Raw genomic sequence first — 16,578 nt, forward strand, 5'->3', positions numbered from 1 at the left:
GAAAACAAACCCAAGATGTTTTTACAGAAGGATCCTATGGTCATAGATGTCACTGAATGGCAGCCATTGGAGGCATCCGTTTAATGTAAATTTCTAAACAGGTGTCTTAATGTGATGTGAACATAACCTCAAAGAGGTATTCCCATCTCCAAGGTACAATCTCAATATGTAGTAGGTCTACTAAAAATAATATTAGCAAATATCTCTAATTAGAAATGTAGTATAGTTTTTTTGATTCACTATATATCTTTCCTCATGTGCAGGCACTGCAGGACCTTAGGTACGACCACTGATATAGTGACAGCTAATTGCTAGTGGTCGTAACCATGGATACCTAAGGTCCTGCAATGCCTGCACATGAGAAAAGAGACATAGTGAATCAGAAAAACTATACTACATTTCTAATTAGAGGTATTTGATAATATTATTTCACCTACTACATATTTGGACAGGATCTTGGAGAAGGGAATATCCCTTTAATCAACATACGTTAGACATCAGGAATTTTCTCATGTGAGAAAATCTGTCTGTTTCATCAGTATTTTTTGTATCAGAGTTTCGTCAGAGTTTGGCTAATGGCAGTTTTTACCATTAGAGTTTGGTCAAAGTGTCATCAGTTTTTCATGCATGAGAAACAAATGTAAAAAAAAAACAAGTCTCCATCTTTTATAATTTAGCAGCTCGTCACAAACGGACAGCACGCAGATGGCACCCAAGTGCTGTCCGATCATTTTCATGGACCCATAGACTTGCATTGCTAATTTTGATTCAACAGTCAGATCAATATCGGACATGTCTGAGCGATTTTGCGCTGAACAACCATTATGCAAAATTAAGAAGCGTGTGAAGTGAACGGCCCTATTAACTATTATACGTAGCACTCATATGAGAAAGCTAATGTGTGAATGAGGCCTTACTTGAATGGAGGAAGGGGGTTATCTAGTCTACTTTGATTATTAGAATTTTTTTTTTAATCATGTATTTGCTTTTTGTAGTAGTAGAAATGATGGTCTATCCTTTGTACATTAGTGTAATGATGGTATTGCACAGAACATTTTTTGGAACAATGTTATTGCAGTTTTTGATACAGTTTTTTTAGATCAAGAACTAGAGATTGATTCATCAGGAAAGGAGTATAAAGGCTTACCTAATACCTTATATTTCCTTTTCTTTTTAACCCCTTCGTAAACTGGCTAGTTGCGGTTGTTTTCGTTAGCCATAATTTTTCAGTCCACACAACCGTTTGAGGGCTTGCTTTTTCTGGGATGACTTGTTGTTTTGAATCACACCATTAATTTTATCATGTGATGCACTGGAAAACGGGCAAAAGTTTAAAGTGCATTGAAATAGCAAAAAAAAGGCAATTCCACAATTGTTTTTCGGGGTTTTTTATTTACCATGTTCAATATATATATATTCCATAAAACTTACCGGGTAATATAATTCCCCAGGTCTACTAAACATGTATAGTTGCTTTTTTAAAAATTTAAATGGTGTAAAAAAGAGTTCAGAAATTCGTACATGAAAACATTTTGCTTTTGCCGACATTTTCCGGGACCCGTAACGTTTTCAATTTTCAGGATACGGGGCTGTGTGAGGGTTTACTTTTAGTGCCTTGAGCAGATGTTTTTACTTATACGGTTTTGAGGCAGACACAATGTTTTGATCGTCACTTATTGCATTTCATTGCAATGTTGCAGAGACCAAAAACAAGTAATTTGCATTCAATATGCAATTTTTATGCTGCTTTTAGGAGCCAAAGCATTCAGTGAGAAATCTGAAATATAAAGTAAGAACTGAAATTTTTCATTTTGACTGTCTCAATCTCGGTCTTGACTCCAAAAACTGCATCAAAATGTACCCCAAAGGGATTGTGCGCACGCTGCAGATTTGGCCTAAAACATAAATGGTTTCCTGACGCCTGCAAAGTGAGTCTGACAATCAATTCTGAAGTCTCACACACAGGCTGCTTATTTGTGACTTGCAAATATGGTGCAGAGTTAAATCTACAGTATGTCAATTCTTTCAGCGTTTTTGGTGAAGAGTTCACCCATACTAATGAGTGGGGAAAATGTGTCCCAAAAATACAAGTAAAAACCACAGCAAAAACAATTCTTTTTCTGCAACAAATACATTTTATAGTGCAGAAAAACCTTCGTGTGCAATTTCAACTTTAGAGAAAATTAACATAAAAGTAGCAGAGCAAGAAATCTGGAGATGTTACATAACTAGAGCATATTTGCATTGCACCAGGATTTTTTTATATTTCCGGAATTTAAATTAACTGATTGTGCACTGCAGCTGTTTTTCTATTCTTTATCTGTATTTATAACTATATTTAATCAGTGTATGTTTTCACCATCATAAAGATAACTGCAAAGGAACAACAACATTACAACAACACTATTAAAACATCATAATTCATCTGTATGTGAATTTGGTCATTAGTAGTGTTGAGCATTCCGATACCGCAAGTATCGGGTATCGGCCTATTTCTGCATTGAGGACCTGAAATTACGTCACGGCTTGCTGTGATTGGTCGCGTCGCGGTCACATGGGCGGCACGCAACCAATCACAAGCCGTGACGTAATTTTAAAAATGCGCGCGTCTCCTGCCTCCCGTGACGTCACGGCTTGTGATTGGTCGCGTCGCCCATGTGACCGCGACGCGACCAATCACAAAGCCGGAACGTAATTTTAAAATACTGAATGCCTAGAAGGACCTGAAAATTACGTCACGACTTGCTGTGATTGGTCGCGTCGCAGCCACATGGGCGGCACGCGACCAATCACAAGCCGTGACGTCACGGAAGGAAGGAAAAGCGCGCATTTTAAGCAAAGAAGGCTCCCGGTTCCCTCGGTGAGGTCCAAGGCTGCGTCGGAGAGGTGAGTATAGCAATATTTTTTATTTTAATTCTTTATTTTACACATTAATATGGTTCCCAGGGCCTGAAGGAGAGTTTCCTCTCCTTCAGACCCTGGGAACCATCAGGGATACCGTCCGATACTTGAGTCCCATTGACTTGTATTGGTATCGGGTATCGGTATCGGATTAGATCCGATACTTTGCCGGTATCGGCCGATACTTTCCGATACCGATACTTTCAAGTATCGGACGGTATCGCTCAACACTAGTCATTAGTGATGAGCGAACGTGCTCGGATAAAATGTTATCAGAGGATGCTCAGGTGCCAACCAAGTGTCTTCAGCATACTCGAAAAATATGTTCAAGTCCCCGTGCCTGCATGTCTTGCGGCTGTTTCCTAACAAGCAGGCAGACCCAGACAAATTGCTGTATAGTAAAAGAGAAAACCAAGTTGCATACTGGATGCAAAATAGTTGCACAAGATGAGTGCAACAATTCCTACAAAGGGGAAACTAGCTCAAAACTGATCATAGACACAGGAGTATATGTAGTATAAAGGTTAAAATAGTAGATTTTATTTAACACATTATCATAAAAGTCACAAAAAGAGAGTACAGAGTGTGTCAAAGACAAATAAACAAAAAACAGCCAGCCTACAGCATCTGAACAAGCTCTTCAAGAACACATACCAGCCCATAGATCTATATGTAGAGCAAGCCAAATGGCAGTAGATACAGGGATAGAGGCGGCATCGCTTACCACAAAAGAGCTGAGGCAAGCCAAAGGTGCCAGATGGCAGGTGTTTTGCGTAACAGATACTGCATTCTCAAGGGGAAAGTGGTTGTGGAAGCAGCAAGGACCTTTTTATCCCAGCAACTGGTCAGGTGACTGGTCACATGATTGATAATAAACCAATGGAGTAGCTCCTCTATCGCATGCTTGCCACGCTTGCCGCATCCCATGGTCACAACCTCGGCCTTTAAGCATCACTGTGCATGTGGGAGGGCAAGTAAACAAGTCATGCCCTCGATCATGCACAGGAGGCATAGAGATGCCGCACCGCTCTCGGGCAAAAAGCCCGTAAGGATGGCATCAACACCCCTAACCATAAAAGTTTTAGGGTCACAATTGTGGTTAGCCCTAAAGTGGTGGGGGATTGTTTTGAGACCAGAGGGATCGTCCACTGTCTTGGTCGCGTCAATGTCCCTCACATGCTCCCACACTTGTCCTCGGAGTTCCCTATATGTCAAGCCTACATATACCAAAGGGTAATAACAGATTCAGGCAACATATTAGATACAAACGGGAGGGGGAAATAAGACCACCAGCACTAAGTAGTGCTATACAGCCCCCCACCGATTTAAGAAAACCAACTCCATAGAAGTTAAGTGAAACAAGGAGAAAACTAGGAGTCTATGGATATTTAATTAGTAGAAAAATGCTTTATTTAAATAACATATAATTAACAAGCTTTTATAGCAAAATACAAAAAAGCACCAAAGGTTCATGACCAGTGTATTTAGACAAGGATGTTAAAACAGAGTGGAAAACCCCCAGTGTGCACCCACAAAGAAACCATCATACAGGGTTACATTTTGTAAAGACAGCTGCTCCAGAGCACCTATATAAAGAAAGTAACACCAAACACACCAAGTGGTGTGTAGTGCGAAGTTGCAGTTTTGTATACAGAAAAGGAGCAGCGCTTACCCTGAGAGGCACACAGTGGGGCACACCGGTTGGGGTCCACCAAACGCGACCCCCGACGCGCGTTTCGCCTATAGAGACGGCTTTATCAAGGGAAGGTGAAATAAGATGTATACGGTGTCCTTAAATAGCGCCAGTAATGACTCATATGCCCGGGCACCTGGTCTGAATTAGCGGGTAAGAGAGGCGCACGCGTGCGCAGAGAGCCGAGCCCGGCGTCACAGACCGTGTCACACGAAGCTATTTAAGGACACCGTATACATCTTATTTCACCTTCCCTTGATAAAGCCGTCTCTATAGGCGAAACGCGCGTCGGGGGTCGCGTTTGGTGGACCCCAACCGGTGTGCCCCACTGTGTGCCTCTCAGGGTAAGCGCTGCTCTTTTTCTGTATACAAAACTGCAACTTCGCACTACACACCACTTGGTGTGTTTGGTGTTACTTTCTTTATATAGGTGCTCTGGAGCAGCTGTCTTTACAAAATGTAACCCTGTATGATGGTTTCTTTGTGGGTGCACACTGGGGGTTTTCCACTCTGTTTTAACATCCTTGTCTAAATACACTGGTCATGAACCTTTGGTGCTTTTTTGTATTTTGCTATAAAAGCTTGTTAATTATATGTTATTTAAATAAAGCATTTTTCTACTAATTAAATATCCATAGACTCCTAGTTTTCTCCTTGTTTCACTCATATACCAAAGGGTAGCTGCATGTGGCATAATAAATTACATTTGTGCTGATACTGCCACAACCACATTCCCCTTGAGAAAGTGGTATCTGTTACGCGAAACGCGTCCTGCCATCTGGCACCTTTGGCCTACCTCAGCTCTTTTTACTTGTGGTAAGCGATACCTCCTCTAACTCTTTATCTACTGCCACTTGGCTTGATCTACATATAGATCTATGGTATGTGGCTGCTTTTACCTGGAACACAACTCACACACATGTCACTGTACTAGATGTGCCTGTTCAGATGCTGTAGGCTGGCTATTGTTTGTTTGTCTTTGACGCACTCTGTTCACTCATTTTGTGACTTTTATGATGTGTTTAATAAAATCTACAATTGTAACCTTTATACTCCGCATCCTGTTGTGTCTATAAATTGCCTGCATAGACCTAGATATAATAGATAACATACTGGCTGTTAGTAATCACTACTAGACGAAGCATAGGAGATTGCTGCAAATTGTGTAGCTATTATTTTGTAAATAGAAATAGCATACACAGTTAAGGCTCATTTCAAATGCTCTTCTGCTGACTACTAGCTTGTGTGAACAGGCAATCACTTGCTGAATGACTAAAATGCTCATTTGCTGGGTAATTGGATCATGCTTGCTAGAATTTAAATTACTATGCTCGGCAGCATATTGCCCAATGATGATGATAGTCTATGTGAACAAATTGATCGTGTTGACAATTATATCGTTCTGCGTGCATAGAATTCTGGTTGGCCTGAACCAGCCCATTAAACAAACAGTAATCGGCGTGTAAATAGGTGATCTGTTATCTCTTAATGGGGGCTGTCACCTTGTCTAAATGGGCCCTAAGCTTTTATTCTCCCATTTAAGAGAACCTATCATGTGAAAAAATGCTATTAGCCTGCAGATAAGGGGTTAATCTGCAGGTGAACAGTGTTCTGAACCTGCCTGGCGCCTTCACTTAGAGGTCCACTTTCAGGAGGATATGAACTTTATTCCCCCATGAGTCATGGTGGTGGCACCGGTGTGGTTTTAGCCACCGCTCAGTGTATAGAGCGTGGCTACTGTAACCGCGCCCCCGGCTCTAGCTCACAGCAGACTCAGCATTAGCGTTTCTTTACATGACAGGTTCCCATTGAAGGCAGCAGGAGGCCACCATCTTGTTGTCTGTTAGATACTGTATATGATCTTGCTGGGGATTTATTTCAGTATCAGAAAAACAAACATTTTTAACTAATTAAAATGTCTACAAGTGAGGAAATTCACTTTAAGATGATATTGAAAATAAATGTTTTATTTTTAAATACAAAAATGTGTATCTTATTATTTAATAGGTGGCATTGACAAAATACATGTGGACCCTCGGTACAATGAGAATCCTGAGACACTGAAGCTGAAGAATGTTCCTGACAACCTCCAAAATAAAACCCTGAATTGTTCAATTGTCGCATATAACAACTCGGGGGAATACCAGTTCATGCTCGGAAGTGTTACATTTAATGTTCCCCTATGTAGAGCAACAAACATTTTGTGCAAGTTTGAGGTGTGCAATAATGATGAAACCTTCCAAATAACCTTGGATGTTCCACCCAGTAAGTAAGAACTGATACTTAAAGTCAACCTTTAGTTTCAAGTAACTTTTCAGGATAAGGTTTTATGCGTTCATGAGGAATTATGCTATTTTTTTGACTACATATCTTTCATGCTTTTTGAGCAGTTTGTATGAATCTCTGCCTCAAGCTCCTTTCTCCTCTTACCCTTTCCGAAGCCTCCTCTAGGCAGCACATGTAATGTGATCCTTCAGTTCCTTGTCTTCGCTTGTACTACTGATTTATAGGGAAATAGTATAAGTTACTCTTTGCCATTCGTTTTAAAATCACATGGAATTACTATCTTATACTACTTTAATTCTACAGCTGATTCCTTTTTATTATTTTTGTGTATATTATGTCTTTTTGTACTGTGTCACTGTTTCTTTGGAACAAATATACATACTCTGTAAGGGCAGACTTATTAATTACATGAATTGTAGGTTTGTACTATGAGCAGCAAACTGAAGAATTATGGATTATGTCACTCCTAGTTGGTTCATATAACCTGTAAAATCTTCTTTTGTTCACTGCCTTAGTCATATATCATTCCGAACAGAATTGTATATGTTTGAACTTGGATTGGTAGTAAGCGCCTGATCAATACAATCCAGCTGCTGAGACCCCCACACTAACGAAACCTCGGGATCCAAATCCCTCGTTTTGCATGGCTTGGCAAATGGCACCTCCACAAGGACATCCTCTGAGATGCCTAAATGGATCTGTACTCCTTGATTGGTGGGGCTCCTGCATTTAGACCTCCACATTTCAGACACTCAGCATTTATTATGTGGAAAAGTGATGTGTCAATTTTAGGACAACACCTTTAACAAATGGCCATATCAATGCAACTTAACCAGTGATTGCAATAACAGTGTGCACTGGGGCATTTATATACTGCTCTAATTTAGCTGTTTAGTTTTTATAGAAAATGGCCTGACATGGAAAACATTTGGTTTACCGATGTATCTGGTCTGATTCTATTAAAAAGGTTATCTGCACGCTCAGAATACCGGCAGGGCATGCGCAATACCTGGAGAGCATCTGTACATCCCATGACTGCAGAGCCACCAATGCTAAAGTGAGCAGCACTGGTTATCCACTTTAATAACAAGTTTTGAATTGGCAGATTAATGTCAGGGATACCTCAATATTTGCAGCTTGTACAGTGACCGTATGAAAAATGCAATAATCAAAATAAAATTTCATAATAAAGTACCCAAACAGTAAACATTGTTTTATTTTTTATTTCGTAAATCAATAGTACACATGAATATAAGCAACTTTGTAATATATTTTATTAGAAATATGTTTTTTTCATGTCCTGAAATGATATTTCATTCTCAATTCATAGGTAAAATCAGATTTTCCCATTAAGGAGATAGTTGACAGTTGGTGCTTTTAAAATTCTATGGAGAAGGGAAAGAGAAGGAGACAGGCATTCTGCCACAGATTCTCCTGAGATGACAGTACAGTTCTCTAGAAATAAAATGTTTGACATACCTGCGCTATTCACACCAATAGGACGTTGTAGGGATAAATCAAATATAAGGTGAAGCTGCAAGAGACAAAAAAACGCTGGTGGTGTAATAATTATACAAGAATTGATTTAATAAAGTTATGTCTCTGCGCCATATATGTCTGCGTGCAATTGTCATTGTCAATTATAACTGATATCAATATTTCAAATGGTTCACGCAAAAATATTTTCATGATATAGTGTGGATGGTCCTTACCAGGGTAAATATCATATATATTTCCACATATGTAGCGCAGAGACATAATTTTATTAAATCAGTTACAGTTCTCCATAGAACTTAATAAGCACTATCTGTCATCTCTTATCCCAGTAATGGGAGATCTGTATTAACTGAAGACGCATTTTACCCGTGAACCGAGAATTTGAGAATGATTGGTGCAAAGGAGAATGAAGCAGATTTCTCTAATAAAATATATTACAAAGATTCTTATTTTCACACGTACTTTTGATTTTTGAAAAGAAAAAACAGACAGTTGAGCTCTAAAGTTGCATAGCAGCAAAAAAACACTCAAAATATGTTTTCAGAACATTATTCGAGTGCCTTGTGGTTGCTAACTCACCAGTATGCAGTTCCTGGGGTACTGCCACTGGGAAGATGCTGCCATAGTTTACATCTCTCTAGACTTGACAGTTATAGTATAACTTTTGATCACGCCTATGAGAACACTTAAGATCTTGAAATATACCATTGCTACAATTGGCTATTTCGCTCTCAGCATGGTTGAACTGGCCAAACTTAATTCCAAAGGATCTGGCTCTGACATTATAATGTGTCTCATGCAAACCAAGACTTTTCTCAGCTCGATAAATGGAATGGATGTAACACAATTATAAAGCTATAGTTTCCAAGATTTGCCTGGTTTGCATATTGGGGAGGGCTAAGGCACAGACTGCAATACACAGCCTAAATCCTGCTTTAAAGGGAACCTGTCTTATCCCCAAATCTTCTTAACTTGCAGATAAGGGGTTCATCTGCAGGTTAATAGTGTCTGGAAGGCTGCTATACTGAAAGGCCAGGTACAGGGAAGAAATTAACTTTGTTCTTCCCAGCAACCTCTGATGTTATGGACCTGGTGCTTAGGAGCACCCGGAATGACCTGATGGGTAAACTAGAAATTAGGACAAGCTCTGGGGAAGTGGGAACTCTACTGACCGCAACCCTGATCCTATCACACACACTAGAAATAGCCGTGGAGCGTACCTAACTCTCCCTAGACGCCTCTTCACAGCCTAAGAGCTAACTACCCCTAAAGATAGAAATTAAAGCCTTACCTTGCCTCAGAGAAATGCCCCAAAGGAAAAGGCAGCCCCCCACAAATATTGACTGTGAGTTAAGAGGAAAGTCACAAACGCAGAAATGAAACAGGTTTTAGGAAAGGAGGCCAGTCTTCACTAAATAGTCAGAGGATAGTAAAGGGAACTGTGCGGTCAGTACAAAAACCTACAAAAACCATGCAGAGTGTGCAAAAAGACCTCCACACCGACTCACGGTGTGAAGGTGCAACTCTGCACCCCCAGAGCTTCCAGCTAGCAAGGAAATATCATGATAGCAAGCTGGACTAGAACTTAGCCTGTACTAAGAAACATATTCAGAAAGCAATGAACAACAAATGAACTAGCAGGGACTTAGCTTCTGCTGAAGTAGACAGGTCATCAGAGAAATCCAAGAGAGATCTGAACCAGTGCTGAGACATTGACAGCTGGCATGAAGTAACGATCTGAGTGGAGTTAAATAGGGAAGCCAGCATAGCAATAAACGAGGGCAGCTGAGAAAGCCAAGCTCAAAGACCAGCAGTTCCACTCAAAGCCACCAGAGGGAGTCCAAGGACAGAACTCACCAAAGTACCATTCATGACCACAGGAGGGAGCCCGAGAACGGAATTCACAACAGTACCCCCCCCTTGAGGAGGGGTCATCGAACCCTCACCAGAGCCCCCAGGCCAATCAGGATGAGCCAAATGAAAGGCACGAACTAAATCGGCAGCATGGACATCGGAGGCAACAACCCAGGAATTATCCTACTGACCATAGCCTTTCCATTTAACCAGGTACTGAAGCTTCCGTCTCGAAATACGAGAATCCAAAATCTTCTCCACCACATACTCCAACTCTCCCTCGACCAACACCGGAGCAGGAGGATCAATGGAAGGAACCATAGGCGCCACATACCTCCGCAACAACGACCTATGGAACACATTATGGATGGCAAAAGAAGCTGGAAGGTCCAAACGAAATGACACAGGATTGAGAATTTCAGAAATCTTATAAGGACCAATGAAATGAGGCTTAAACTTAGGAGAAGAAACCTTCATAGGAACATAACGAGAAGACAACCAAACCAAATCCCCAACACGAAGTCGGGGACCAACACAGCGACGGCGGTTAGTGAAACGTTGAGCCTTCTCCTGGGACAACGTCAAATTGTCCACTACGTGGGTCCAAATTTGCTGCAACCTGTCTACCACAGAATCCACACCAGGACAGTCAGAGGGCTCAACCTGCCCTGAAGAAAAACGAGGATGAAAACCAGAATTACAAAAAAAAGGCGAAACCAAAGTAGCCGAACTAGCCCGATTATTGAGGGCGAACTCAGCCAATGGCAAGAAGGTCACCCAATCATCCTGATCAGCAGAAACAAAACATCTCAGATAGGTTTCTAAGGTCTGATTGGTTCGTTCGGTTTGGCCATTTGTCTGAGGATGGAAAGCCGAAGAAAAAGACAAATCAATGCCCATCTTAGCACAAAAGGACCGCCAAAACCTGGAAACAAACTGGGAACCTCTGTCTGACACAATGTTCTCCGGAATGCCATGCAAACGAACCACATTCTGAAAAAATTAATGGAACCAAATCAGAGGAGGAAGGTAATTTAGGCAAGGGTACCAAATGGACCATCTTAGAAAAGCGATCACAAACCACCCAGATGACAGACATCCTCTGAGAGACCGGAAGATCCGAAATAAAATCCATGGAAATATGCATCCAGGGCCTCTTCGGGACCGGCAAAGGCAAGAGCAACCCACTGGCACGAGAACAGCAAGGCTTGGCCCGAGCACAAGTCCCACAGGACTGCACAAAAGAACGCACATCCCGTGACAAGGAAGGCCACCAAAAGGACTTAGCCACCAAATCTCTGGTACCAAAAATCCCAGGATGACCAGCCAACACCGAACAATGAACCTCGGAAATAACTCTACTGGTCCATCTATCAGGGACAAACAGTCTCTCCGCTGGACAACGGTCAGGTCTATCGGCCTGAAACTCCTGCAGCACCCGCCGCAAATCAGGGGAGATGGCAGACAGAATCACCCCCTCTTTGAGAATACCAGCCGGCTCAGAGACTCCCGGAGAATCAGGCACAAAACTCCTAGAAAGGGCATCAGCCTTCACATTCTTAGAGCCCGGAAGGTATGAGACCACAAAATCGAAATGGGAGAAAAACAGCGACCATCGAGCCTGTCTAGGATTCAACCGCTTGGCAGACTCGAGATAAGTCAGATTCTTGTGATCCGTCAAGACCACCACGCGATGTTTGGCTCCCTCAAGCCAATGTCGCCACTCCTCGAATGTCCACTTCATAGCCAACAACTCCCGATTGCCAACATCATAATTACGCTCAGCAGGCGAAAACTTTCTAGAAAAGAAGGCACATGGCTTCATCACAGAGCCATCAGAACTTCTTTGAGACAAAACAGCCCCTGCTCCAATCTCAGAAGCATCAACCTCGACCTGAAAAGGGAGTGAAACATCTGGCTGGCGCAACACAGGGGCCGAAGAAAAACGACGTTTCAGCTCTTGAAAAGCCTCAACGGCCGCAGAGGACCAATTCACCACATCAGCACCTTTCTTTGTCAAATCAGTCAAAGGCTTAACCACACTAGAAAAATTAGTGATGAAGCGACGGTAAAAATTAGCAAAGCTCAGGAATTTCTGAAGACTCTTCACAGATGTAGGTTGAGTCCAATCATAAATGGCCTGAACTTTAACAGGGTCCATCTCGATAGTAGAAGGGGAAAAAATGAAGCCCAAAAAGGAAACCTTCTGAACTCCGAAGAGACATTTAGAACCCTTCACAAACAAGGCATTAGCACGAAGGACCTGGAACACCATCCTGACCTGCTTCACATGAGACTCCCAATCGTCCGAAAAGACCAAAATATCATCCAAATATACAATCATGAATCTATCCAGATACTCTCGGAAGATGTCGTGCATAAAGGACTGAAACACAGATGGAGCATTAGAAAGCCCGAATGGCATCACCAGGTACTCAAAATGGCCCTCGGGCGTATTAAATGCTGTTTTCCATTCATCGCCCTGTTTAATACGCACAAGATTATACGCCCCTCGAAGATCTATCTTGGTGAACCAACTAGCCCCCTTAATCTGAGCAAACAAATCAGACAGTAGAGGCAAAGGGTACTGAAATTTGACCGTGATTTTATTGAGAAGGCGGTAATCTATACAGGGTCTCAGAGAACCATCCTTCTTGGTCACAAAAAAGAACCCTGCTCCCAACGGTGACGAAGACGGGCGAATATGCCCTTTCTCCAAGGACTCCTTTATATAACTCCACATAGCGGCATGTTCTGGCACAGATAAATTGAAAAGTCGACCCTTAGGGAACTTACTACCAGGAATCAAATTTATAGCACAATCACAATCCCTATGAGGAGGTAGGGCACTGGATTTGGGCTCATCAAATACATCCCGGTAATCCGACAAAAACTCAGGGACTTCAGAAGGAGTAGAAGAAGAAATTGACATCAAAGGAACATCGCCATGTACCCCTTGACAGCCCCAACTAGACACAGACATTAATTTCCAATCCAATACTGGATTATGAACTTGCAGCCATGGCAAACCCAACACGACAACATCATGCAAATTATGCAACAACAGAAAGCGAATATCCTCCCGATGTGCAGGAGCCATGCACATGGTCAACTGAGTCCAGTACTGAGGTTTATTCTTGGCCAATGGCGTAGCATCAATTCCCCTTAATGGAATAGGGAACTGCAAAGGCTCCAAGGAAAAACCGCAGCGCCTGGCAAACTCCAAGTCCATCAAGTTCAGGGCAGCGCCCGAATCCACAAATGCCATAACAGAGTAGGATGACAAAGAGCAAATCAAAGTAACAGACAAGAGAAATTTAGGCTGTACAGTACTAATGGTGACAGACCTAGCGAGCCGCTTAGTGCGCTTAGGACAATCAGAGATAGCATGAGTGGAGTCACCACAGTAAAAACACAACCCATTCTGACGTCTGTGATTTTGCCGTTCAGTTCTGGTCAAAGTCCTATCACATTGCATAAGCTCAGGCCTCTGCTCAGAGGACCCCGCCAAATGGTGCACAAGTTTGCGCTCACGCAAACGCCGATCAATCTGAATAGCCAAGGACATTGATTCATTCAGACCAGCAGGCGTGGGGAACCCCACCATAACATCCTTAAGGGCCTCAGAAAGACCCTTTCTGAAAATTGCTGTCAGGGCACACTCATTCTATTGAGTGAGAACAGAATACTTTCTAATCTTCTGGCAGTATACCTCCGCTTCATCCTGACCCTGACACAGATCCAGCAAGATTTTCTCTGCCTGATCCACTGAATTAGGTTCGTCATAAAGCAATCCAAGCGCCAGAAAAAACGCATCTACATTAAGCAATGCAGGATCTCCTGGCGCAAGGGAGAATGCCCAGTCTTGAGGGTCGCCACGTAAAAAAGAAATAATAATTTTTACTTGCTGAATGGGGTCACCAGAGGAGCGGGGTTTCAGAGCAAGAAACAGTCTGCAATTATTTTTGAAATTCAGAAACTTAGATCTATCCCCAGAAAACAAATCAGGAATTGGAATTCTAGGCTCTAACATAGGATTCTGAACTACATAATCTTGAATGCTCTGTACCCTTGCAGTGAGTTGATCCAGACAAGAGGACAGAGCTTGAATATCCATATCTGCACCTGAGTCCTGAACCACCCAGAGGTTAAGGGGAAAAGAAAGACAAAACACACTGCAAAGAAAAAAAAAATGGGCTCAGAACTTCTCTTATCCCTCTTTTGAGATGCATTAACACTTTGTGGGCCAGCTGTACTGTTATGGACCTGGTGGTTAGGAGCACCTGGAATGACCTGATGGGTAAACTAGAAATTAGGACAAGCTCTGGGGAAGTGGGAACTCTACTGACCGCAACCCTGATCCTATCACACACACTAGAAATAGCCGTGGAGCGTACCTAACTCTCCCTAGACGCCTCTTCACAGCCTAAGAGCTAACTACCCCTAAAGATAGAAATTAAAGCCTTACCTTGCCTCAGAGAAATTCCCCAAAGGAAAAGGCAGCCCCCCACAAATATTGACTGTGAGTTAAGAGGAAAGTCACAAACGCAGAAATGAAACAGGTTTTAGGAAAGGAGGCCAGTCTTCACTAAATAGTCAGAGGATAGTAAAGGGAACTGTGCGGTCAGTACAAAAACCTACAAAAACCACGCAGAGTGTGCAAAAAGACCTCCACACCGACTCACGGTGTGAAGGTGCAACTCTGCACCCCCAGAGCTTCCAGCTAGCAAGGAAATATCATGATAGCAAGCTGGACTAGAACTTAGCATGTACTAAGAAATATATTCAGAAAGCAATGAACAACAAATGAACTAGCAGGGACTTAGCTTCTGCTGAAGTAGACAGGTCATCAGAGAAATCCAAGAGAGATCTGAACCAGTGCTGAGACATTGACAGCTGGCATGAAGTAACGATCTTAGTGGAGTTAAATAGGGAAGCCAGCATAGCAATAAACGAGGGCAGCTGAGAAAGCCAAGCTCAAAGACCAGCAGTTCCACTCAAAGCCACCAGAGGGAGTCTGTCATGATCTCTGCAGGCAGAGATCATAGCAAGCCTATAGAGGGACAAGCTCTCGGAAGATGGAACTATACTGACCATGAACTAAGCCTGCCGCGCAACTAGAAATAGCCAGGTAGCATTTCCTATTTATCGCTAGATGCCCAGCTCTGGCCTAAGACCTAAATAGCTAGCAGAGGGAAATATAAGACCTGGCTCACCTCTAGAGAAATATTCCAAAGAAGACAGTAGCCCCCCACATATAATGACGGTGAGTTCAGATGAAACAACAAACGCAGCAGGAAAATAGTCTTAGCAAATTTGAGGTCCGCTTACTAGATAGCAGAAGACAGATAGTATACTTTCATGGTCAGCAGAAAAACACTAACAAAACACCATCCAGAGATTACCTTAAACTCTGGCATTAACTCATAACGCCAGAGTAGCAATCCCTGATCAACGAGAGCTTTCCAGACACAGTAACAAAACTTCAGCTGTGAACTGGAACAAATAGGCAAAACAAAACATGGACAAAAGTCCAACTTATCTAGTAGTAGTCTAGAAGCAGGAACAAGCACTGAGAGGCATCAGATAACATTGTTGACCGGCAAGAAACCACCATAGAAATGAGCTTAAATAGCGACACCCACTACTGATGGAACCAGGTGAAACAGGAAAGAGGATGACAAGTCCAATTCCACAAGCGGCCACCGGGGGAGCCCAGAATCCAAATTCACAACAGTACCCCCCCCTCAAGGAGGGGGCACCGAACCCTCACCAGATCCACCAGGGCGACCAGGATGAGCCCTATGGAAGGCACGAACAAGATCAGAAGCATGAACATCAGATGCATTGACCCAAGAATTATCCTCCTGGCCGTAACCCTTCCAGTTGACCAGATACTGGAGTCTCCGTCTGGAAACACGAGAGTCCAAAATTTTCTCCACAACGTACTCCAACTCACCCTCAACCAACACCGGAGCAGGAGGCTCAACTGAAGGTACAACAGGTACCTCATACCTGCGCAATAACGACCGATGAAAAACGTTATGAATGGAAAAGGACGCAGGGAGGTCCAAACGGAAAGAAACAGGATTAAGAATCTCCAATATTCTATAAGGGCCGATGAACCGAGGTTTAAACTTAGGAGAAGAGACCCTCATAGGGACAAAACGAGAAGACAACCACACTAAATCTCCAACACAAAGCCGAGAACCAACACGACGATGACGGTTGGCAAAACGCTGAGTCTTCTCCTGGGACAACTTCAAATTGTCCATAACCTGCCCCCAGATGTGATGCAATCTCTCCACCACCGCATCCACTCCAGGACAATCCGAGGATTCCACCTG

At 42.6% G+C, this 16,578-nt stretch overlaps 1 protein-coding gene across 3 annotated transcripts in view; it reads left to right on the forward strand.

Moving 5' to 3' along the window:
* PTPRC (protein tyrosine phosphatase receptor type C) overlaps positions 1–16,578 on the forward strand; it is a 210,470-nt gene that overhangs the window by 107,625 nt on the left and 86,267 nt on the right. For all 3 annotated transcript variants that reach the window (XM_077277741.1, XM_077277742.1, XM_077277744.1), the window contains one exon: positions 6,602–6,859. In XM_077277741.1, coding sequence (XP_077133856.1) covers positions 6,602–6,859 — 258 coding nt within the window. The remainder of the gene's footprint in view (positions 1–6,601; positions 6,860–16,578) is intronic.

The sequence above is a fragment of the Ranitomeya variabilis genome, chromosome 8 (assembly GCF_051348905.1).
Source record: "Ranitomeya variabilis isolate aRanVar5 chromosome 8, aRanVar5.hap1, whole genome shotgun sequence".
Lineage (NCBI taxonomy): Eukaryota > Metazoa > Chordata > Amphibia > Anura > Dendrobatidae > Ranitomeya > Ranitomeya variabilis.